The sequence below is a fragment of the Trachemys scripta genome, chromosome 9 (genome assembly GCF_013100865.1).
Source record: "Trachemys scripta elegans isolate TJP31775 chromosome 9, CAS_Tse_1.0, whole genome shotgun sequence".
Taxonomy (NCBI): Eukaryota; Metazoa; Chordata; order Testudines; family Emydidae; genus Trachemys; species Trachemys scripta.
The window spans coordinates 1,018,959-1,043,649 of record NC_048306.1 but is presented as its reverse complement, the minus strand read 5'-3'; the positions used below and the strand labels follow the sequence as shown (position 1 = coordinate 1,043,649).

The 24,691-nt window shown below is 51.5% G+C and overlaps 1 protein-coding gene across 10 annotated transcripts in view; it reads left to right on the top strand.

The window, feature by feature from the left end:
* Positions 1-24,691, top strand: part of DLG3 (discs large MAGUK scaffold protein 3) — a 171,881-nt gene that overhangs the window by 124,493 nt on the left and 22,697 nt on the right. For 9 of the 10 annotated variants that reach the window (XM_034782715.1, XM_034782714.1, XM_034782713.1 and 6 more), the window contains one exon: positions 14,290-14,404. In XM_034782715.1, coding sequence (XP_034638606.1) covers positions 14,290-14,404 — 115 coding nt within the window. Of the gene's footprint in view, positions 1-8,356; positions 8,446-14,289; positions 14,405-24,691 lie in introns of those variants that run through there. The other variant, XM_034782722.1, reaches the window with a different exon arrangement.

Below are 24,691 nucleotides of genomic sequence, written 5' to 3'. Positions count from 1 at the left end.
GGCCCCCACACCCCGGGGGGCTCCCCCCAGGCCCCTCCCAGCCCCCCTCCCCTCGGCCCTTCCCCCCCGGGCCCCTCCCCCGCTTAGCCCCCCTCACCTTGGGAGGCTCGGCCTGGGCCCCTCTCCCCGCCCCCTGGGGGGCTCAGCCACCCCCCCCCCCCCCCCCCCCCGGGGGGCTCCGCCCCCCCCCCCCCCCGCCCATTCCAGGGGGCTGCGCCTCAGAGCCCACCTGCCTGACCTGTAACCGCCCTCTCCCGCCACGGGCTGGGCTCTCTTGTCCCCACACCTGCCCAGGCGGCCTGGCACGGTGGGACTGTGGCTGTAGGAATGAGCTGATTGCCAGTGAACTGACAGTCGCTAGCAGCCCTTTGCCTGCTGGGCTGGATGTCCCCCAAGCATCCCTCCCGGACACTGACTGGCCAGCACAGATGTGTGGGGTCTAAGGGCCCTGGTGATGGTCTAGTCTGATTTCTGGGTAACACAGGCCATAACACTTCACCCAATGGTTTCTGATTCAAACCCACATCTGCTGGTTGAGTTGGGCTGTATCTTTTAGAAAGACGTCCAGGTTTGATTAAAACGTCTACTGATGGAGAATACACCCTGTCCTAAGGTAAATTGATCCAATAGTTAGTTTTCCTCGATGTGAAAAATGTACATTTTATTTCTGTTCTGATTTTTGTTTAACTTCTTCTTCCCATCATTGGATCTTTTTCTGCCATTGTCTGATAGATTAGCTTAATCCACAGGATTAAGTTAAACCGGAATAAAGCACACTCCACTCCATATGTAGACACTTCTGGAATTCAGGAATAGCTGTTGCACTTTAAACTCACACCCTACCTTGGTCTGAATGAACTTTCAAGCGTAGGCAAGTTCTAAAGTCCAGCGTTTGATGATAGTTCATTTTTGTAGCAGAGCATAGATGCTCTTAATAAAATGCAGTTTGTACCCGCAAAAGAATGCTTTTGCCAGTATAGCTTCTACTGGTTCCCCAAACAAAATAAGCTGCCAGTAGAAGCATATGTTGGTAGTATAACTGTGTCTGGAATGATTGTGTGCAGGTACATAAATGTCATTAAAAAAATCATGCCAGTAAGTGACATTTGAAGGTGCTTTAGCTGGTTGTATTGTAGCCTGGGGTGCGCTAGGCTTTAACTCTTCCAGTTTACGCTATATCTTCGCCACCAAAACAAGTGATCTCCCTGGGGGAAGGAAAAAAAAAAGCCATCTAACTTGCAATAGCTATCTTGCCGTAAAATCCTAGTGGAGACAAGGCACAGGTAGATTTCAGCATGTCCTGAAGTGAGCACTGTATCCCACTCTCTATTGGGCATGTCTTGGAACCTGGTAGAAACCTTTGGGTATCCTGCAATAGTGTAATTTCTGAGCTCTTTGGGTTTAGCCTACTGTCTTTCTCCTGGGTGTAGGGCTGATGGGTGCAGGGTGAGGGGATGGTTAAGTGACATGAGCTCTTCTGACCCCGAAGGCTGTTCCTAGTGCCCCTTGCTGATGCTCAACATGGCTTTGAAAGAGGGTGGGGAGGTAATGGGCTTTACAAACATGTTGAATAGTTGTTGTAGTCCCTTAGAGGGCTCTTCTGGCGTCTGGGGATGTGTGCAGAGCTGCCATTTCTAGGGGGCACTGGGGCTATTCCTGTCTCTGAAGCAGGTGCTTTAGTGGCTGTGTCAGCAGTGAAGAGGTACTCTCTGATGCCACAGCTGGCGCTGCTTGGTGAAATCTGGAATCTGTGTGCTGCTTGGGAGGCGATACTGTTGGTTCTTTCTCTGTTTACTGGAAGCAGAGTTTGTCGGGGAGACTGAGTGGGGGTGCGGATGTTTTGTTTCTGTGACAGGAACAGTAAATATAGTGCCACGGTGAGGCTGAGGAGAAGGCAGCAGTGGACTCCCATGAGATCCTGTGGGGAGGCGAAGCTTGCCGACAGCCCAGGAGATTGGGCACAGAAGAGGAAGAGCTGAGCCTGCTAAGTATGTGGCTCTGATCCCTACTTAGTAATGTGCTAACCTGGTAGCTCCTGTAGCCCACGGAATAAGCTGTCCCTGAGCATGCTGGGCTAGGTCGTTTCTCTCCAGGCTACTGCCATAGGGGGACAGCTCTTAATGTATTCATCAGTTTTCAATTTTCAGAACCGACTGCTTTCAAAGTCCAAAAGGGGCTGGAGGTCTGTGTTCAGGGGCTGGATCCCTGCAAAGCTTGAGCAGGTGGTAGGAGTCTCTTTAAAAGTTGCTAATTAAACATTGTTTTTAAAATTAACAGATTTGCCTTTAATCCCCTCACAAAGGCGTTAGCAGCCAAGTGGTGCTGCCTGTGCCAGGCTGAGTGGCAGCTATTTGGCAAGGCAATTAATCCGAAGTGTCCCTGAAAAAAGGGAACAGTTGGGTTCTGACACCTTACTTTGCATGTTGCTGGGCAAGGCAGCTGTTAGTTATCTACTGACCCGCTGAAAGGAATAAGGACAGCTGCACTATGTCAGAACCATGGGCCATCCTGTCTGGGCACCAGCAGACCCAGGAAGCTTGTGACTGAATGTCCTCACTAGCCATACAAATGGCTAATGCTTTGTTGAATCCTACTGAGCTTTTGGCCGCCGTGATATTTTGTCGCAGTTAGTTCCATATTCCATGAGTTGTGGCTTTAAAATACGGATTTTCTTGTCAGTTTTAAATGGTTCCCTTTGATTGTGCCCTTATTCTTGTATTAGGAGTGTAAGAGGAGCACCCAGTCTCCCTTCTCTTTGCTGTTCTTCTATACATTTCTATCACACCCCCTCTTAGTTTTTGTCCTCTCTGACCTCTTTATTCCTTTTCTCTTCATATGGAAGGCTTTCCAGGCCATTGATCATTTTTGTTGCCTTTCCTTCTATTTCTTCTCTCTCATTTCCAAAGCAGGTGTTTTGGGGGAAATGTTCATGTGATCCCTTCTTCTGCCACAAAGCCCATCTGTGAAGGGAGGTGCAGAGGCTTTCCCCAGAGAGGAGCGTTTTGTGCAGCCCAAGGAGTATGGCATGTGGTGATGTTTCAGGAAGCACTTTGTGCTCCTGTATTTCAGGTTCAGTTTGCATAGTGAGATTTGGCAAAGAAACAAGCAGGTGTGGGCTGAGCATTTCTTAAATGTAGGAAAAGGCAGAGTGAGATTTTAAAATAAGCGGCTGGTCACAAGGCTATATGTTGTTGGGGTTTGTAGCCCATGGCCTTCATGTACGTATGTTGTGTGTCAAGTGTCATAATATGTTGGCCCCAGGCGCACACATGCATTAAGACCATTAGAATGATCTGTTGTCTGCTTGGAGAAAAGCAATGATATCTCTAGAAAAATGTTAGGGATTGAAGAGGTGAGCAGAGCCCTAGACTGCTGAGGCAAGACAGCCAGATTCTGACCCACCTACTTCCTCCGGGTCAGAATCTGCTTGTGCTTTGCTGCTTTCAGTCCAGCCTAGGCAGAGAGGACAGTAGGTATTTGGGTGTGTGGGATCCTGCCTATAACTAAAACCAAAAGTGGAAGGCCTGGCTTTCTGAGGCAGTCAGGATCTCTTTAACTCATGGGAGGTGCAGGGAGGCCATCCTTTGAGAGCAGTTAGAAGGCAACAAATCAAAGCTAAGAGTAGTAAGCTGCTAACCTGGATAGGCCGGCGTAGTGAGTATCCCAGTGCCGCCTCCTAGGGATGGCAATAAGTTATAAGGAAATGCAAAATAATATGTCCAGATGTTCAACAAAATCACGGGTCAGCATTACAGACGATAGACTGAGAGCTCAAAAGAATTGGGACCCTAAGAACAATCCTAGAGAAGGAGAACCCAATCAGAATGGCACTGGTAGCAACAGTGGTCCCTGCTTATGCACAAAGAAAAGGGAACAGTAAACCAAGGAGCAGATGTGAATCCATGATTGAAATGGACATGGACGCAAGACACAAGCATTTAGAAAGCAGTGGATATGAACTATCCCTGTTCAGAGCCTGGCAATGCAGACCCATAGGAAGGAGCTGGCAGAAACTTACCCTTATCAGCAGAGATCCAGGATCGTGTGATTGCAGGAGAGGCTTGCCCGGGGCTGTGGCTTTTTCATGCTGATGAGTGCCAGAGCTTGGACACAAATTCTGGATTAGTATTGACACTTAAGGTACGTCTTCACTACCCGCTGGATCGGCGAGTAGTAATCGATCTATCGGGGATCGATTTATCGCCCCACTTGACGAGACGCAATAAATCAGTCCCTGAACGCGCTCCCCGTCGACTCCAGAACTCCACCAGGGCGAGAGGCGGAAGCGGAGTCGACGGAGGAGCCGTGGCCATCGATCCCGCGCCGTGAGGATGCAAGGTAAGTCGATCTAAGATACGTCGAGTTCAGCTGTGCTGTTCTCGTAGTGGAAGTTGCATATCTTAGATCAATTTTCTCCTCTCTTCTTCTTCTTCTTCTTCTCTCTTCCCCCCCCCACCCCCCCCTCCCGGTGTAGACCAGCCCTTAGTCACTTGCCCAAATCTCAACAACTTGTGTATCATCTTAATGCCAGGAATTCTTCTTCTCCTCACCCCAAACAAACAGGTCAAAGATAAAATCATGGTGAGGCAAGTTACTTCTGTCTTCTAAGCACCTGTGCATAGAGATGCAAGCTTGGTGCAAAGCCTTTGGAGGCTACCTAAAGTCTTCTAAAAGAAAAAGCCACTTCCAGGTGCTGTTCTGTGTTGCGATTCTGAAAGGAGCCCTTTCATGTTTGTCTCTCTGCCTGTCAACTTTGCTTTCTATGGACACAAAGGCCAAGATTTTGACAAGGCCATAAATATCCATGAAGGAGTTATTGTCAGGCATGTGACCTAAGCCAGGGGTGCCTGTTATTTTAAACTTTAAGGTCTTTACTGTGGTGACTCTTCCTGCAGCTGACTTCAGAAGGGAACAGGAAACCATGGAGCGGGTACAGTGATTGTTTTTGGTTTGGTTTGGTTTTTTTAGAAAGTCACATGGCATTTCTCAGCATCATGCCTCAGCCCCTCTCCTCCAAGCATACTGAGTGGTCAGTGCCAGAGGTACATGCTGGATGCAGTCAGGGGAAACTAACGAATTAACCCCAAAGTTCAAAGGGAGAGAGAGGAACAGCAATAAAATAAGTCAATTTTAAAGCAGAAAAAAATCACTGACTGTAACGTTAGCACAGGGCAAGTCACAGGTTCCGTAAGTGAAAGCAAGGGACTCTTTCTTCCCTCTGCAATGAGGCTGCACATGGATGGTCCCAGAACGTACAGACCTGTTCCGTGGAGTCTGAGGCTGTGGCAACATACTTAGCAAGACTTCCCACCTCTCCTCGGAGTACCGTGTCCCTTCCCTGGCTTTGCAGGTGGATGCAGCCAGCCCTTGCCCTGCTGAGGTTCATCCATCCTGGGCAGCACTTCCTGCTAGAAATAGTCATTATGGGTTCTGTTGGGTTTTGCGACTCTAGGTATGATTCACAGTCACTTCCTTGCCCACTGGGCCTTCGGTCTTATGGGATGTTGGTTGGCTCTGAGCATAACTCCCACGTGCAGGGCTCCTGTATCCTCAGGAGGGGCTCCTTTCCAGCTTTTACTGTCGCCTTACTGAGACTCTCCTTCTCTTTTCTCACATGGCTCCTTGATGGCTTTCATTTCCTCCTTTTTCACTGTTTCCTGGTGTCACAGTAGCTGAAATCCAAGAGAGCCCTTTTATACTGGGCCAGAGACGCACAGTCTGCGGGGTGCAACATTCTTCATAAAGTGACATTTAGTGGGAGGGAGATTCTGGGCCCAGTCACTTGCTCGGTTGATGTGCAGGGCTTTGCTGCTCAGTACAGGAAGCTGCTTACTGGCAGTTCTGTGCAACCTGCAGCCGAACTGCAGGAAACTGCAAACAGACATGAAGATCTAACTCAGTGGTTCTCAGACTTTTGTACTGGTGACCCCTTTCGCACACAAGCCTCTGAGTGCGGCCACCCTTATAAATTTAAAACACTTTTTTTACATATTTAAAACCATTATAAATGCAGGAGGCAAAGCGGGGTTTGGGGTGGAGGCTGGCAGCTCACGACCCCCCCCCCCCCCCCCAATGTAATAACCTCGCGACCCCCTGAGGGGTCCTGACTCCCAGGTTGAGAACCCCTGATCTAACTTAATCCCAGACATTAGGCAGGCAGTCCCAGCCCCTGATCTTAACAGATCCATACTATATCATCACAGCCCACATGGTACGGGAGGTCCTGTACTGCTCTTGCACACTTATGGGACTCCCAGCAAGTCCTGCATCAGCCACAACTCTGGCACTGATGAGTGGCAGTTGTGTCCTGGGGGGTTGCTTTTTCTGGGGGCTGTTGAGTTAACGCCTGGCTGGTTCGCTGTTTTGGCTTCACTCACTGAATGTGTTTACCATAGAGAAGGAGAGGGAGTAGGAGAAGGAGTGCTCTGTTCACAATAACCAGGAGCCCACATGGAATTGTAACTAAGGCCATTAACACTCAGGCTCATTATTCCCCCCTGGGGGTGGAGAGGCAGAGAGAGATGCAGACAATAGCCCAATGGATTTCTAATCCTGGAGCAGCCTGGTTTGGGGAGTTCCAGTCCTTTCAGGCTTGCTGTGGCAAGAATTCTGAGCACAGAGATTTCTCCAGGGTGGGTGTGGGGATAGTGTGGCTCTGCGGCCTCCAGGGACAGGTCTCTACTTCATGAGACACGACAACATGCAGCGTGGCATATGTGTTCATGGCAGTAAGCCTGCCTGGCAGAGGAATGGCTCTAGAGGCTCTTTACCAAGGTATGAAGTAGAAACAATAAAACCTCCCCCTCTCTTAATGCTGGACTTAGTGCCCAGTGAGACACTGTGTACAGCAGTGACACTTAAATGGAGAGGCAGTCTTACCTGTTACCATTTTGTCAGATGCGGTGTGTTCTCTAACAGCCTACCTGAGAGCATGGGATGGACGGGGACCCACAGTAAGTCTCCTGCTCCTCACAGCTGTGCTGGTTCATGCTGGTAGCTTCTCGGCTCCCAGGCCATGAGCAGGTCACTCTCCCCAGCTACCTAGCCACTGAGCAAAGGTTGATCTGACCGTCCCAAGAGGTCCTCAGGCAATAACATACCAAGTGAAGCTGGGTCGGAGAGCACATGCACTCGTGTGACTGCAGCCTGGGCCTTTCCCACCAGCCATATACCCTCCTCACAATGGGACCACAGCTCTGACTCTGCCAACCAGGCCTGGACGTGCTGGCCAGCCACCCCCTGGGCTGGCCTTTTTGAGCATTGGCCTGCTAAACCCAGGGTTGTGAGTTCAATCCTTGAGGGGGCCACTTAAGGATCCGGGGCAAAATCAGTACTTGGTCCTGCTAGTGAAGGCAGGGGGCTGGACTTGACCTTTCAAGGTCCCTTCCAGTTCTAGGAGATGGGATGGGATATCTCCCCTGTTCTTTTCCTATGCCCCTACCTAGTGTGCTGTTTTTATGTATGTTACAGGCTGTTCCCTACCCTGGTCGCTTGGCACCCTCTCTGAGAGGGGCTGAGCATGGAGAAGAGGGCTTTGCTACTGCACTGCTTGCCAAGCGAGTGTGTCAGGCCAGTGGGAACCCCTCCAGGAGAGCCCGAGGACCTGCCCAGTTGTTCCCTCCCAGGCTGTGATGGGCAGCCTGGCTGGGGATCCGGAGCCTTCACTGGGCTCAGTATGCACTACTCTTAGCTAGCTGCTCAAAATAAAACCAGTGTTGCTGAACTGGGGTGGCTGCAGGTATTGTAGGGCCTCCTTGCTTGCCTGTCTGGCTCCCACTGGCTCCAGACCAGTAACAGCCCCCCGCTGCCTCGGGCTGTCTGTTTTACCTCCACTCTGTGACCCTGTAGCGGGGCCTGAAGCTATGGCACTGCGAATGGGAATGGGGGAGCTGACACATCAGGAATGCAGGGCCTTGCAGGGTCAGAGCACCTGGGTAACCTGGGCTCTTTCCAGAACCAACCCCTTTCTCCCTCTCTAGGCAGCTGGAGAGCCAGTCGTTGCCTGGTGTCCTGGCAAACGCTGGTCTAGTCTGCTCTAGTGCAGGGGTGTGTCTGTGGACGCTGCTCAGCACCTTGGCCTTTGCTGTGGCTAATGGTTACCTGGCTGGCAGCAGCAGCAGGGAGGGAGGGTGTTGGGAGCTGGAGCATTTCCATCCCCCCCGCCCCATCCCTGCTAGTGAGCTGTTCCACACTGATCCTGCTGCTAGTTAATATTAAACCTGCCCCCGCCCCTTTCCGGCTGTTTGTCTCCTTCTAAACCAAGCCATTGGCTTTCCCTGGCAGGAATTAGGTTAATCTGTCAGTAGGCAGAGAGGGTTTGTGTGCAACAAGGGTTGGGAGGTCCCTGATCAACTCAGGACAGCTTGTGGGAAAGGCAGGGAGCTGGACTCCTCCCTCTAGTGAGGTGGGAGACAGGACAGCTGTGACCCAGTGGAGTGCTTAGGGGTATGTACAGGGTGCTGCTTCTCTGAAATGGGGGGATGCCATGTTTCATCTGGCTCCTCCAAACGGTGGCCAGACCGAGCCAAGCGGAGGGGGCGTCTGATGGGAATCCTGGGGTAGGAAGCCATGTGTGACGCACAAATAATGTTCTAGCCTGTTATAGGCATGGGCAGTAAGTGCTGGGTCTCAGAGTCTTGGTCTGTCATTTCACTAGGAACACTGCTGCAGCTGGCTGGATTGCCAAGGTTGCTTGTTAGCCTCTCCCCGAAGGGACAGACAGACATCTGCTGTCCCGGGAAACAATGGTGACTCGTTTCACTTACATAAAAAGGCAATTGCTGGGCCCCAAACTGCTGCTTCATCTGCTGAGGGCAAAAACAGAAAGCTTCCCCCTTAGATTTGGGTAATTGAAACCGAAATAACCAACTGGGTTGTAGTGGGCTGTTTGGTGCCAGCCTGTATGTGGCTCTTTGACTTTAAGTGAAATTTGCAAAAAATCAACTTCCTGATTAAAAAGCAGATGATGGAGTTTGTTTGAGTGTTCTTGCAGCAAATGACTGTCCTGGCCTCTTGTCAGCATATGGTACGGGGCAGTGGAGATCTGCCTTTCCAGGCTTTAGCTTTTGATTTAATACACTTGTAGTGAAACCTAGTGAGTAACGCTTCTCTGGAGAAGGATATGCCCTGTGGCTGGAGAAGTGTCTTTTCTTTGTCTCATGACATTCCGTTCAGCTATTGCTGAGGTAGACTTAAAAAATTGCCAGTTTCCTTTTTACTTTTGTGTTCCTTAGGAAAACTGTGGCAGCCTGTCAGAATAACTGAACAGGAACACTGTAAGACAGGGCTCCAGCTGCTACTGTAGCAGCAACACATGCTGTGCTGGCAATACTTTGAGCTTTCAGCCCACCTGTAGCAAGTGGGGGCAAGCCAGACCCAGCAGCCTAAGTTCCCTTTGTGGGGGCACCACATGGGGAAGGAGCTCCTGCATCTCCCAGCTAGGGGAAGAGAGAGAACTAGCCCAGGCTCCCCCTAACCATCCCATGGAAGCCCATTTTCCTTTATTTGGGCAAAACAAGTTTAGTTCCTGGGGAGTGGGATGGAGGACTTTCTTGACTTTATAAAAATCCTTATGACCTTCTTTTGAACATCAGTGGACATGTGTAGTGTAGCTTTGGGGTGTCGTGCAACCCAGCAGAGCTTCAGAGGCCTGTTCTGTGCATCTCCAGCTCAGACCCTTTGTTTTTTAGCCTCACTCTGGCAGTTCAGTATAAAAAGATTGTTCCAAGAATGCTACGGCTGCACAGTTAAGTGTTGGAAAGTCAGGAAATGCCAAGAGTTCAGGTTGCATAACCCTAACCCCGCCCCCTTTGTGCATTTGTATTGATATGGTAGTCTTTAATTATATTGTCACATACTGTTATTCAAATGCCACGTAATACGCAGCTTTTTGTACAGCTTTGCTATACGTGTGCAGTATCTTGTAGTTATGTATGGTAGGCAATCAATTCATGAAAGCTTTTTGAAGAAGTAGTACAGAGAATGCTGTTTATGTACAGCATATGACAGAAATTACAACATACTCATGGTCAAAATTATGTGTTGTAGGTAGGCCCTGTCCTATGCAGAGCCCCATCGACTTCAGTGGGGCAGTGCTGACACAGTCCGCCCATACACAGCTCAGTGAAATTCCATGAGTCTCAGCTGTGAACTTAGCTCTGCAACTAACAACCTCTCTCAGCCCCTGAATTGCATGCAAGGATGGGTGTGCTGCTGGTTTAACAAGAAAATAAGTATTACGTAATTATCATAGCTACCTTTATAGTGAAGAGAGCTTGTCTAAAAAGTCTGCCAGTACAGATAAGGTTGAACTATTCTGACAGAAATCGCATGAAATTACAAGGGTACAAAGTCTCTTATGCTCTTACCTAGGTATGTATCTAAGGTTAGTAAAAACTGTGTTATACTGATGTATTTGAGAAAGCATGTGACCATGTAAACCAGGGGTAGGCAACCTATGGCATGCGTGCCAAAGGCAGTATGCGAGCAGATTTGCAGTGGCACTCACACTGCCCGGGTCCTGGCCACCCGTGTGGAGGACTCTGCATTTTAATTTAATTTTAAATGAAGCTTCTTAAACATTTTAAAAACCTTATTTACTTTACATACAACAATAGTTTAGTTATGTATTATAGACTTAGAGAGAGAGACCTTCTAAAAATGTTAAAATGTCTGACTGGCACACAAAACCTTAAATTGGAGTGAATAAATGAAGACTCGGCACACCACTTCTGAAAGGTTGCCGACCCCTGATGTAAACTATCAATGCACCTGCACAAGGGACAAAATTAAAGGCACACCATCAGCTTACACACCATACGGTGACTTGAATTTTCCCCCAGTACTTTTAACGAAAGCACGTTAACATAACATCAGGGGGCACAAAAACTGAAAGAAGAGGACCAATATTGTCCTGTGTGTGACAGCATGATGTGTCTGATCAGTGTCTCTGCTTCCCCTGTTGTGTGTGTGTGTGGAGATCTCACAGCAAGAGGGGAGAGGAGAACATCCTAGAGAAGGGAAATGTGTCTGGAAAAGCTCACGTTGACTGGGGTCTTGCACAGGACCTGAAATGACTCTTCAGTCTTTGTTTAAAACAAAACAAAAAAAACTAGATTCAAGTTGCTTCTGTTCCTTTGGCGTTTCCTGACTCTTGCCTGTTTAACCATTCAACCCTACCATTATACAGCTGTAGTTTTTTGGCTGGATTAGTACTTCGTGAGGAGGAAACTGGTGCAGTAAAAGGTAGAACACAATAGCAACATGAGCATTAAAAGGAGGGAGAGTGTCTGGGAGATAAATGCTGAGTCTAAACTGCATTGCAAGTAACAATGGCGTCCCCCTAAAGCTATTAGAGCAGTAGCTCTGCGTGGTGCTCCAGATCCTAGTGCATTTCTAAGGATGTCTTCAGCTCTAGCAGCAGCCGCCCCACCTTTTTAGGAAGAAAACAAAAGGACATCACTTGCTAAGTAGCTGCAATAGGCCTGTTACCAAGGAGTGGATTCTGTGGGAGCCCTGGGCTGCAAAGCAGGAAGAATTCAAGCCACAGAGCAGCACTCGGATTGGGGAGTATGGTTGTCTCCCCTGCTCCCCACATACAAGCCTCAGGGTCTCTGATTCCATTTCTCTCTCCTCCTCGCCCTGCTCAGGATCTTGTCTTGCACTGATCCTCCCAACTGAGGGAGGCTGGGAGGCAGCCAAAGAATGGTTAAAACATAAGTTCCCCCACCCCCACGTGACCTGAGCAGGCTCTGTGTGCTGTGCTCCCCACCCAGCCAAGGCAGCTTGGCACTGAATGAGGCTTGATTTTGCCAAGGCAGCTTTCTGCTCCTGGGCTCTGGATCTATCTCTTGGTGGAATCTGTGGCTGTATTTTGTTTTCAACGTATGAATGGTGCCTCCATACTGGAAAGAGGTAGAAAGGGCCTGTATATGTGATGGGAAGGACACCGCTTTTCTGAGCGTGACAGATGGCCTGGGCAGATGTTTCCCCGGGAGTGCCTGCTATGCCGGAGCAGGGTGGAGGGGTGTCTCTTTCTCGTGGGATTTGAGGGCTGTTGGTAAAAGGATTCGATTTCATCACGGATTCCATGACCTATGTGACTGCTTCAGCCCCTGCTGCCCGCAGCTGCGGGGCCAGAGGAGCTGTGAGCCCCCCGTGCGGCTGGGACTCAGACTGTCAGTCCCCCTCCCCCTTTCTCCCCCATGGACAGATTGCAGGCTTCCGAGACACAACCTGTCCATGACTTTTACTAACAATAACTGACAAAATCTTAACTTTAGCTATTGGGTATCTCCAGCAGGAAGTGACTTTGAGTGTTTGCTGTGCTATGGCTGGATCAGTGACTTCCTTTCTTTACTGCCCCTGGGGGAGCTTCCTCCTCCCCCAAAATGAGAATTTGAGGGATGGTGCTAGTGAGAGGAGAGTGCTGTGGCCCTTCTGCCCTGGAGTCTGGGACAGGCGGTCTCAGTCCCATAGTTCACTGTGCAAATGCTCAGAAATCCCCTAGCAGAGTGAATCATAGAATATCAGGGTGGGAAGGGACCTCAGGAGGTCATCTAGTCCAACCCCCTGCTCAAAGCAGGACTAATTCCCAACTAAATCATCCCAGCCAAGGCCTTAAAAACCTCCAAGGAAGGAGATTCCACCACCTCCCTAGGTAACGCATTCCAGTGCTTCACCACCCTCCTAGTGAAATAGTGTTTCCTAATATCCAACCTAGACCTCCCCCCAAATAAATTAATGGAGATATCCCATCTCCTAGAACTGGAAGGGACCTTGAAAGGTCATCGAGTCCAGCCCCCTGCCTTCACTAGCAGGACCAAGTACTGATTTTGCCCCAGATCCCTAAGTGGCCCCCTCAAGGATTGAACTCACAACCCTGGGTTTAGCAGGCCAATGCTCAAACCACTGAGCTATCCCTCCCCCCCCGAGCGGCAGCACAGGAGCAAATTTTCTCTAAGCTGCTTCTGGTGAGCAGAACCCTTGTCTCCACCCTCTGCCTTCCTTCCCCGACCTTTACACCCAGCTAAAGGTCAGCCTGGCGTCTGATGAGGGAGCTGGGAGGAGTGTCGGGTGTTAGGAATGAGGTTGCAAGCAGCTCACTGCAGGGTTTTGCCAGCTTCTCTGGAGCTCTCCCCAGCCAGTGAGTTACTGTTCAGCTGCTTCTACGGTTCTTGGGCGGGATATGCAGTGAATTTGTCATGTTCATCCTCCTGCCTTCTCAGATCTGAGGCTTGGCTTTGATTCTTCCCAAGTCACCCCATCCCAGCTGCCTGTATGCACAGTGACACCCCTCTTGGGGAAGGACAGGCTGGGGGGCTGCTCCCAAGGGGGTCCCCAAACTAGAGAGTCCTTTGGAACTGGCGAGTGAGCCCAGCTCCGGTGCAAGCTGTGAGCCCAGGGCTGCTAGTGTCCGCAGAGCTGCGCAGGACTTTCTCTTAGCTTGGCTGTTCTCTTTCCGTAGTATCCGAGCACGTTCCGGGGTGAGTTAAGTGACTAACGTTGGTCATTCCTTCCTCTGAAATGCTTTGGTAACGGGTCTGTGCTGCTACTGGGAAGTAGCTGGCTTGGGAGCAGCCATGGGAGACCCTCACTGGGCTGTTGCCCCATCCCCAGAGGGTGCAGCTGCTCCTGCCACTAGCTGGCTGGCCCAGCACTAGGATGCCTGGTTCCACGAGGGTCATTCTCTGCAGCACAGTGCCCGGCACTGGGAAGTGCGTCGTGCAGCACACCCCTCTCTTCAGGTGGGTCAGGCGCCGCACTGGAAAGGCGATCAGGTTTGGGAGCCCGCAGGCCCACGCACCTGCTGGCAGCTCTCTGCGCAGGGCAGCAACAGATGATCCACTGCTCAGCTCTTGGGTCTGCAGAGGTGCTGCACAGCAGGGGTGGCTTCTCTGCCGTCACTCAAGAGCCATGCTCTGTGCTCGAGGATGGCAAGCGGTGGGGTTCCCTCCCCCCACAGAGAACGAGTTGTTTTGCAGATAGACTAGATCTGGGGCCAAGAAGGCAGTGCCTGCTCTGTGCGTCTCGTGCCGGCACCTCGTGTTCACACATCCGAGCAGAGAGATGGATCTGGATTGATGCTGCAGTTTCATCCTCCTCTGTCCTGTGTCTGGGTCAGAGAGAAGCTGTGTCCCCTCCAACTAGGCTGCAACTGCCTCCTTTCTATGAAGCTTATTTAACCTAGGAACATGCTTTCTGGCTCTCCCTGCTCCGTGGGACTGGGGTTTGGTAGAGGTGTGATAGGCCAGCTCCCTCCCTTCACTAACCAACCCTTTCTCTCCTCAGAGTACAGCCGCTTCGAATCCAAAATCCATGACTTAAGAGAACAGATGATGAACAGCAGCATGAGCTCTGGGTCGGGCTCTCTCCGGACAAGCGAGAAGAGATCTCTCTATGTAAGGTAAGGTACACTTCCACCCCCTTTCCCAGGCTCACGAGGAGGGGGCTGCAGGGAACCCTCACCCCCACTCCCACCCCCGGGGCTGCTGAGGTTTGGGTGAAATCCTGGCCCAACTGAAGTAAAGGCAAAACTTCCATTGACCTCATTGGTCCCAGATTTCACCCCAAGCCCTCCCTTGGTAAACTGCAGTGTGAGGCCTTTCTGCCTGCTGCAGTGCCCCACCCCTGCTGCAGTGAAATGTCTGGTGCTCTGTCCGCCCTTTGGAGTCAGCTACTGCGGGGGACCTCTGCAGTGACTAGCTCCTGCTGGGCAGAGGCCACTGCAGCTTAGGCTCCACCTCTGAGCGTTTACCAGGCCAGTCTCTGTGGAGAATCTCTGCCCTTGGCTTGCAGCACCCCGGGAGAGAGTTCTCTTCACCAGAGGGCAAGGTGGCTTTTTACAGTCCAGAGAGGCAGTCCCCTGCCGTGGCGCGCACATGTCCTCGGCAGGGGCTCCCTTCTGGCCAGGGCTGAGCAGAAGCTGGCTGACGAATGCAGTTCTGTTGGAGCCCACTGAGGGCCCTGCAGGCTGTGAGCTGCATCACCCTCCTTAACCCAGGGAGGAGGGAGCTTGGCTGCTCAAGTGAACCTATCTTCCTAGAAACGTCTCTGGCCCCCAGGCCATGCCTGCTGAGGGGAAATAGAACTTAAGTGCAACCTTGTAGCTTAACAATTCAACCCAGCACTCTGGCTTCCACAGCCGCCCTGGCTAGGTCTATGTACCTGTGCAGAGTGTGCTGTCCAACCTTTGCCTTGATACAGACCGCCCGGGAGGCATGAGGCCAAGTGCACGTTACTGAGGGAGCTGTGACTTTGCTGCCTATAATACCAAGCCCTAACGTTGCACTGAGGTAGTCCTTGCATTGCATTGAATCTCTAGTTCCCCCTCTTTGAGATGCACCCGCTTCTTGGTGCTAGGCTCTCTGCACAGACCCTGTGGCAGATCCAGGCACAGGGCAGCGTTGTCTCTGACTCTCCAGGGAGTGGGCCATTTGGGACTAAAAGGACCAGTAGGAAATGGGAGGAGAATTCAAGTGAGGCTGCCAGGAGCTGGAGTGAGCACTGACCTGGAATCCTGACGTCCGAGATCCGTCCCCCCTGCGTGGTGAGGGGTGCCCTGCGTTTTCCCAGAGGAGGCACTTGGGGCAGGGAGGGCAAGCAGGTGACTCTCAGAACTTGACGCACATCCCAGCTCGCTGCATGGAGCAAGCCGGCCCTGTGGTGCAGTGAGCCCCGCTCAGGCAGAGGCTGCAGTGGATGCTGTGGAAGATGTAAAACCCCCAGAGCTCACCTTGCCATGCAGTGCAAAGGGAGTTTCTGCTGGCTGCAGCTGGGGGTGTGGGTTCATAGCCTGAGGGGGAGGACTGGAGATCTGTGCCGGGGCGCTCACTGCTGCTGCACCCCCCAGGGCTATGGTCGGGGTATAGGATGCTTTCTGTGGGACTCCTGTCCTCCCACCCCCACCACATCCCTGAGGCAGGATCTGGCTGGAGGGGAGGGGAGCTCTTAGCTGGATTATTGCTTTGATCCCTGGACATGGCTCTGACCCATAAGCAAGTTTATAACGAGATGGGTTAAATGACAGCTGCTCTGGCCCCTTTATCCCTGCCCCACTCCCAGATCCCTGCTGTAGCACCCGTGGGCTCCCCTTACAGGGATCCAGCCATGCCCACTTCTCTTTAGCCCAGAGCGTGTGAGTGACTCAGGCTGCTTCGGCTGTGTAGAGAGTGACAAGTCCGTAGGGCTCTACCTGCTCTGGGGCCATACCTCCCCTCTGGTAGCATGGTGAGTCCTGGCCTCGGGCTGTCACTGAGCCAAGGGGCCCAGTTCTCCTGATGGCTCTAGTCCATGGTCTCTGCTGTACCTTAACTCCATGAGAACTCCCAAGAAAAGGTCCTGCATGGGGCTCTCTGGGCGAGCCTCTCACTGTCTTGTGGCACTCCAACCAGGGGAGAGCAGAGCCAGTGGAGCTCCCAGGAGAGGAGTGCTGGCTCCACTACTGGCGGGGACGCTGCCCCTGCTCTGTAACTCCAGGCGCTCGGCCAGCAGCAGGTTATCTGTCTCTGATAGTCGCTTCCCTGAGGACTGGCATTTTCCCTCTCGGGCTTGTAATTAAAAGGTGCAGGGCTGGTGCTAAGTAAGCTGTGGTTTGATGCACCCCTTGGCATTCCCAGGCCCTGCTCATGCTGTCACCCTTTCTGTTTGGGTCCAGCCCTGGGAGGCCGAGCCGGCTGCATGTGGGGGCTGGGGTATGTCGTAGTAAACGCCAGGAGCTGCGGTGCTGACTGGTGCACTGAAGTGCTGGGTGCTGAAGGTGATGGTGACCAAGGGTGGCTGGTGGGTGCAGTATCAGTCTGGTTCTGGGAGCTGAGCTGTGGAAGGGCACGGGGGTTGGTGGGCAGTTCGCCGCCGTGCTCGGCCAATGGAAAGGCAGGTTGGCTCCCTTAGGCCTGGTCTACACTGGGGGGGAACGGGGGATCGATCTAAGTTAGGCAGCTTCGGCTACGTGAATAACATAGCTGAAGTTGATGTACTTAGATCTACTCACCGCGGTGTCTTGGCTGCGGTAAGTCGACGGCTGACACCCACCCGTTGACTCCGCCTGTGCCTCTCGCCCTAGTGGAGTACTGGAGTCGATGGGAGAGCGCTCGGGGGTCAATTGCTGCCTGTCGATCCAGCGCGTAATGTAGACATGCCCTCAGTGATGGTGACTTTCCTTCTGACTCTGCTCACCCAAACTGCCTGGGGCACCTGGGGAAGGGGCAAGGAGAGGAGCTACACCTGTACAAGAGAGCGTCCCAGTGCGGAGCTGTCAGCCTCCCATCAGCCTGTACTGTTCTCTGTCTGCCAGGGGTCAGGCCTTGCAGGGAGGTCGTGCAGCGTCCCCCTGGGGCCAAACAGGAGCTGGCGTGTACATCTGCCTTCCCTCTGGAAAGGGCTGTTCATGGGATGTGGTTCAGGTGACCACCCCACTCCTTCCTACCGGGAAGCATACAAGCCTGAGTGACTGAAATGGCATGATTTTTAACCTCAGTCTGCCCCTCCCCGGCTCATCTCTAACCGCTCTCATTAATGGCAGTCCGGTTAAACCGTACTCGGTCACAGACTGTCAGTGGTTCCTGTGGTTTGTGACCACACTTCTCAAAGCTATTTTACACCTGTCTTGAAGAGCCCTGCCCCAGCCCTTCTGGGTGGGGTAGTTTCGAGCACGAGTTAGATGAAACTGGTTGAGCTGTCGTGCTGCGGACAGGACAGTAATTACAAGGTTTGCTGCCAAACTGCCTTAGTCAGTCCTCCGAGGCAATCCCACAGTGCATGGCATGACATCAGTAGGGGAAATGCTTGCCACACTGTCTTCCAGAGCAGGAAATAACCCCCTATTCCTGAGATGAACACACCTGCATTCCCTGGCTGTGGATACTCCAGACCTCCCCTGCTGTTGGTGAGCTGTGCACAAGTGCCTGCCCCTCTCTCTGGAGCTGGTTTATAGACTGATAGATTTCAGGCCAGAAGGGACCATTGTGATCATCTAGTCTGACCTCCTGCACAGCACAGGCCATGGAGCTGCCCCAAAACTATCCCTAGAGCAGAGCTTTTAGGAAAACAGGCCATCTTGATTTAAAAATTGTCAGTGATGGAGAATCCATCGTGCACCTGGGTAAATTGTTCCTGTAGTTAATTGCTCTCACTGTCAAAATTTCCAGTCTGGATTTGTCTAACTTCAACTTCCAGATGTTGGATCACATTAGACCTTTCTCTGCTAGATTGAAGAGCCCGTTATTAAATATTTGTTCCCAGTGTCGGTACTTTTAGACTGCAATCTAGTCACCCCTTAACCTTCTCTGTAAGATAATGTGATTGTGCCATAGTTTAATGCACACTGGAGGTCCCCCTCCCCCTGTGAGATGTAGGTCAGTATGAATAAACTCGTGGGACACCACGCCCCAATGCCAGCCCTGTGATGCCCCAAGAGGCAAAGTGCATCTGAACTGGCTCCAGAGATACTGGATAAGGCTTTACCTGGGCCGGGAAATAGATGTAAAACGTACTTATGCCCGTGTAACTGGGAGTGAGGCCAGGGACCAGCCGCTGTGCTACGCTGAATGCTCTAGTTTCTGTTCCCACTCCAAAGCCCGGGTGCCCCAGGGTCATCGGGTACTGAGCTGGGTGCCCGTAGCTCTGCTCCAGTGTGGCAACTGCAATGCAGCTGAAGAGGGTGGCTTCCTTCTAGGGCATCTGGCCTTTCCCCAGGGCTGGCGTTGGAGACCCCAGACAATTGCTGTCACTCCCTGAGCACGGCAGCCTTGTGTGCATTCTGAGGCCAAGATTGGGAGCTGATTGTCAGACACACTGAGCACCCCATCTACTGCCCCCAGGAATCGGGCCTTGCAGAGTCTCCGGTAGGGCACCTGGAATCCCTAAGCCGCTTTGGAAATGGTGGCGTGCAGCTTCCGGCCGTGCTGTGTGTATGGTCTGGGGCCCTGGCTGAATCCCGCTGAGGTTAGTCAAGTGTGTCGTGCCCATTTGTGGAGCCCTGTTGTGGGTGCTCTCCAGGGGTCTGCTTTTTGCTTTAATCCCAGACATAAGGCAGCTCATTTCCAGAGCGGGGTCTGTTTCCCCGCCCCTTCCCCCCCACTCCTCAAAAATCACTGGAGGAGGAGGGCAGTGCAGCGCAGCCTGGTATCACTGATTCATAGAACCACGGTTTCTCCTCCCTGCCCTCAGGTGCCTGACTCTGCAGAGATTGGGGCATCCTCTGCCTGCACAAGGTATGCCTTAGAACAACATTCAGTCTTGAGAAGGCTTCTGTTGGCCGATGATGGGCACTAACGCACCTAGTCTAGTCCAGGCCTTAGCACGCGGCTCCATGTTCTGCATCAGATTGCCAATGCCAGGCAGGATTCGCAGCTCACCTTCTAGCTGCCAGTGTTCAACTCCCCCGGAGGCCACCGGCGGCTTTCCTTCTTCTGTGTTGTCACGGTAATGCAGATTCTGCAGGTCAGATGCAGCTCTCAGTGATACCTGTATGGACCTTTTGTCCTCAAACCCTCCCCAAAGTGATGCCTGCCTCAGCCACAGAGCACGTATTGCTGTACTGCTAGTTGCCAGAGTGCAGGCATTCTCGTTAGTACCTTGCCGCCTTTGGGGTGTATCTGTGGGCTCAGACTAATTAACCCTTGAGATAGCAAGGTGACAGACCCCTCGGGAATATCCTAGGTAGGTAGATCGGACAGTTGGATTGCTCTTTGAGCCAGCCTGGAGCCCAGTTCCCTTTTCCCAAATCTGTGCTGGCGCTGCAGGGCATCAGCAGTTTCCCCTGACACGCGAGGGTAGCAGAGCTGTTGCACAGAGCATCTCTTCAAGCCAGAAGAGCTCTTCTGACCACTGCCTGGCCCCCCCAGGCACACCCTGCTGAGCATGCACTGGGTGATCTAACACGGCCAGTCAGGGTGTGTCTACACTCCAGTTAAAAACCCAGCTGACGGGCTCAGGCTAAGGGACTGTTGAACTGTGGTGTAGACGCTCAGGCTTGAGCTGGAGCCCAGGCTCTAGGACCCTGTGAGGTGGGAGGGTCCCAGAACTCCCAAGCCCAAATGTCTACATGGGGCTGAGGGCCTGAGCCCCTCAGCCCGTCAGCTGGCACTGGCCAGTACCGTCCGAGAGCAGTGCGTGTGCAGCTGTATGGCCAGAAATGCAGCAATGCCTTTCTCTAAACTGATCCAGGCTTGTAGCCAGGATTCAGTGCCTTGGCTGGGTAAGCATCACTAGCTGTTGTTCTCCCTGGTAGTCTCACGGGAGAGGAATAGTTAAATAATTCTCCCTCCTCTTGTTCTTTGGCCATGTTTGTCCTGCTGAGCATTGGGTGGCTGGACTCAACTTCGTTAATTCCTTTGTGAGCCACTGGATTTACCCTGTAGTAATATACCCAGCCAACTCCCCAGCTCCCTGTGTTTTAAAGGCAGAGACGGTTGGTTTTTGCATGTACATTCTGTCCATGCAGCAAGTTCACAGCTTGGAGACTGAAGGGCCTGTGTTTACTCTGGAACCTGCCTGACCAGTTCTCCTGGGCTCTCACATTTCTTTATATTTCTAATCACTCTGCTCCCAAGCAGGCCGTGCCAGCCACACACAGCCTTAATCCATTGGCTTCAAAAGTTCCACCTCTCTGGGGGTTATATGCCCTTAGCTAAAAGGACCCTGCCGTGTTCTGCTGTTGGCTCCCTCACCCTAAGTGCGGGGCTTGGGGCAGGGGAAGCTACATCTGACATGTTGACTAGAGTTCCTAGTGTCGGGTTTACTGCTGAACAAACAAGAAGCATGTTTTCGGATGTGGCTTGTCCGTTGTTGCCGAACAAGTTAGGAATGGTCTCCCGGGAGACAGATTGGGGCTGGATTATCTGGGATGCTTAAAACTGGACAAAGGCAGTAAGATGCAGCTCTGCTGGGGTTTTCTGTGAAGTTCCCCAACCCCCACTCTCTAATGTTGGTCCCCTGGTTTTAGTGTAGATAGTTTGTCTGCTGCATTGTGAGAGAAAGCAGTGCCCACAGTAGGGACCCCCAAGTTTTAATGTCACTGGTGTAGATGGTACCGGAGTCCTGGGACAAGGGCTTTTGCTTCCAGGAATTGCCTGGGATGTTGAAGTGCTTTATCCCCTCTGCTGTAGTCCAGAAGTTCCAGAAATGCCCATTTAGCTGACAGATCACTCACTCTCCCCAGCCTGGTTGTGCTGCAGTAGTTGCTGTGTGAAGGGGCTGTAAATGGGAATCTCTTCTTTCCTCTCCCTGGATGTTGAGGGGCATTGTGACCAGCTCCGTGGGGAATCCCAGGTGTGCCAGAACGGCAGCACCACTGCACCAGGCTGGCTAGAGTGGGGTGAATATCACACAGGTGGCTAGGTACAGACCATGGACATCTGATTCACTTCTGCTTCTCTACCCGGCTTCCCTGCACTTGTGGTTGGAGCATAGGGTTTTGCTGGGGTGGATCCCAAGGAATTTCTCTGGCTTCAGCCTGTTTCCTGTGTGTGACAGCATGCTATGCCTAGCCAGTCTCACGGCCTCCCCTCTTGTCTGTGGGGGGTTTCACAGCAACAGGGGAGAGACGAACACATTGAGAATAGGGGAATGTGATTGTAAATGCACAAATGTTGGCTGGGGTTCGAGGGCTGGATGTGAAAACTAGAAAGATTAGATCTTTAAAAGGACAGCAACAACTTGAGTTTCTCTTAGAAGCTCTGGTTTTAGCCACCACCGCTCCCCAATAATTCAGAAGGTAATGGCGAGAAAAGGTTTCTTGGAAGTTTGGAGAAAATCACTCAAACCGTTTTGTTACTCTGACTTGACACTGTAGCTGCCTAACCTGTCTAGCCCAAATTACTACTTAGCTAATCTTCCTGGGAAGATAGTGCCCAACCCAGCTGGTCAGTGAGCAGAGTCATTAGGGACTAGGACAGTCGTTAGCCTGATGGCCTACACCACACACTGGGAGCTCTGTGTAGATGTAGAGTTATTTTGCTAACTCAACCAAGGAGAGAAGGCCAAGTGACTCTGAGATGAGTTAGAGGCCTGGGATTAAGCCATTTTGAGAGTAAGCCGTGGCCAGGGTCTGTGCAGGGAACTACTGGAATCCAATTCTGCTTTAGAGCCACAGAATAAAGACAAGTCCGGGGAGAGAGGATTTTGTGTGTTGTTTTGGATCCTGCTTGATCACAGGAAGCTAGGAGCTAGTTGCATCTTAGAGTGAACATAAGGGTCCTCTTATGACAACAGTTAACAGAGCTTTCCTCTAGCTTGAGTGAAGGCAGCTGTAAAGCCAGGCTTCCAGTCCCATTCTGCAGCCACGTGTGGCACGCGCCGTGACGGTTCACTTGTAGTCCTGCATTTGGTGCAGAATGAGTGTGTCTGTGTGAAGGAAGCAGGTCGTGTAAAAACGTGCCCTGTGTGGAACCACTCAGGAGCAGCTCCACAGATACGGCTGTGGTTTGGATTCCAGTGTAAGCGCTGGATTCACTCCCCTCAGAACTTGCGTAGAAAAAGTGCTGCTGTTCCTTTCCCTTCGAGGGACATGATCAGATCTATCTTCATATGTAATTCTGTCGCTGCTCGGAAATATTAACAATGGAACTCCTGCATTGTAAACGAAATACGTTAGATAAACTATTAGTGCAGGAAGCATTTAAAAGTGTGGAAGGGAGCTATAAGGAAGGTAGATAAATATTCAGACACATTCATAGTTCACACAGTCTGTGAAATAAAATGTACACGTCAAATGTCAATGTAAATTCTGGAAATGGCCTGACCTGTTTGTGTAGCTGTCCCTACCCGTCTACAAGGGATTTAACCACAACTCTAGAAATACTCTAATCCCTGCCTACAGAGGAAAGGTTAACACATTCTGCAGGCCTATCAATTCCCTTCTCTCCTCCTTGCAGCCTGGCTTGGAGAACAAGTCTACTTTGAGTTCTGCAGCATCCATGGGTGCAGATTGTTGGGTGTAGAGATGTCTGACTCACATCCAAAGGGCAAATAAGGAGAGAACGCTGCTGCTGTCCTGACTGCTAGACTGGGTTTTCTGCTGTGTGTGGGAGGAAGCTGTTTCTGGAATACACATGAAGAATACAGTGGGTCTCTTTGATCATAGTGGGTAGTTGGGATAGGAGAGGGCTGTGCGGTCTCTCTATGGAGAGTAGGTATACCTGGCCAGTAGTGAGCGTGGAACTGGAGGAGAGTCTGTGGGTTATGTGTGGCGTGCAGCTGGCTGAGGTCGCCTGTTTTGGGAAGGTTTCTGCTGCAGGAGGAGTGGGTATTGGACACCGGCAGATTGAAGCTGGCAAGCACAAGAGCTGAGTTGCTTTTAGAAGGTGCCTTGTGATATTTGAGTGTTTCTCTCTCCTGTTTTAACTGTGGCATTCCTTGGCATGCACAGGCTGCAGCTTTCCTGCTCTGATCAAGTGTGTCAGTTAATAATTACACACACAGTGTAGGTTACAGCCATTTACTGCTTCACATACTGTATGTAGCCAGCCTAAAGCTTCCTAAGGAGAGGTCCTGGGGGAGGGGCCAGGGGAAGAAGGCTGCTAGCGTCTCAGCTCAGCTGATCAGGAGTGGAACGGCACCCTCAGGACTCATTTTATCCCATCCAACATATTAAATGGCAACTTCTCCAAACCCAGGGCAGGGAAGCCAGTGTGGGGAGACAGCTCTGATGTGGAATGGGCCCTTCTGAGCCTTTCTGGGCCCCAAGCAGTGATTATGGAAACGCTGATGCTGCAATACAAAAAATGACATGCGAAAAGGCTCATGTATTTTCATAGACATGCAAAAAGGCCCATGTATTTTCTGAACAAATGACACTGCATGAAAGAGTGAATGTAACTGGAGCTGGTTTGGAGCATGACTTTCTCAAGAAATTCTGCTGGATTGGGGGTATTGAAGGCAGAGAATCTCTAGCCGCATGTTGAATCAGTAAAAAACAAATGCAAGTGATTGGCTCAAGGAAGAATTGACAGGCCTGGTGGATGGAGCAAGGGGAAGGAACCTGAGGATAGTGGGTTTCCATGAAAGGGAGATCAGAGATGATCTGCTTTCTTTTATCAGTAACTTCATCAAGGAAATCTGGGCTGAGACAGAACAAGCTCAGTACAGCCTCCTGCTGTTAAACCACCAGAGCGGGGAGCATGACTTAGTGTTGTAACAAAGAAAATTAATTCAAGATGCTACGAAGAAAGAAGTGTCTTCCAAAGTTCGCGTGCATCCCTCTTGTCCAATAGCTGGCTGGCAACCAGCCCTGCAGGATGAGCACTCACGGCGAGGCTGGTACCAGCATTTGGGAGCTTTGGTCCATGGTTCAGGTATCTCAAGAAACAAAAGAAGCCCAAACTGCACGTACTCTGCAACTGTGTTCAAAGCTCCAAAGCCTCAGGTCTCTCCCTTCCTCCCCCTCCTCCTGCAATCTGAGATTCCTCTTGCATCCTGGGATACTGGTGGTGGTAAACAGTGATAGCAAGGGTGGCATCTCTGTGCTCCGTCCGTTCACCTTCGTCTGTGTGCATCTGGAGGGCAGGTTCATCTGATGGAAAGGAATTGGATAAATCTGACTCTTGGCCTCCCCAGTCTCTTTTCCTCCCTCCTTGGTCCAACAGCCTCTGCTGGTTATTACCGTATATACTCGTTCATTAGCCCGTTCGTTTATAAGCTGACCCCCCCAAGATCGTTTGCTAAAAATAGCAAAAACTGCAGGACCCTTTCA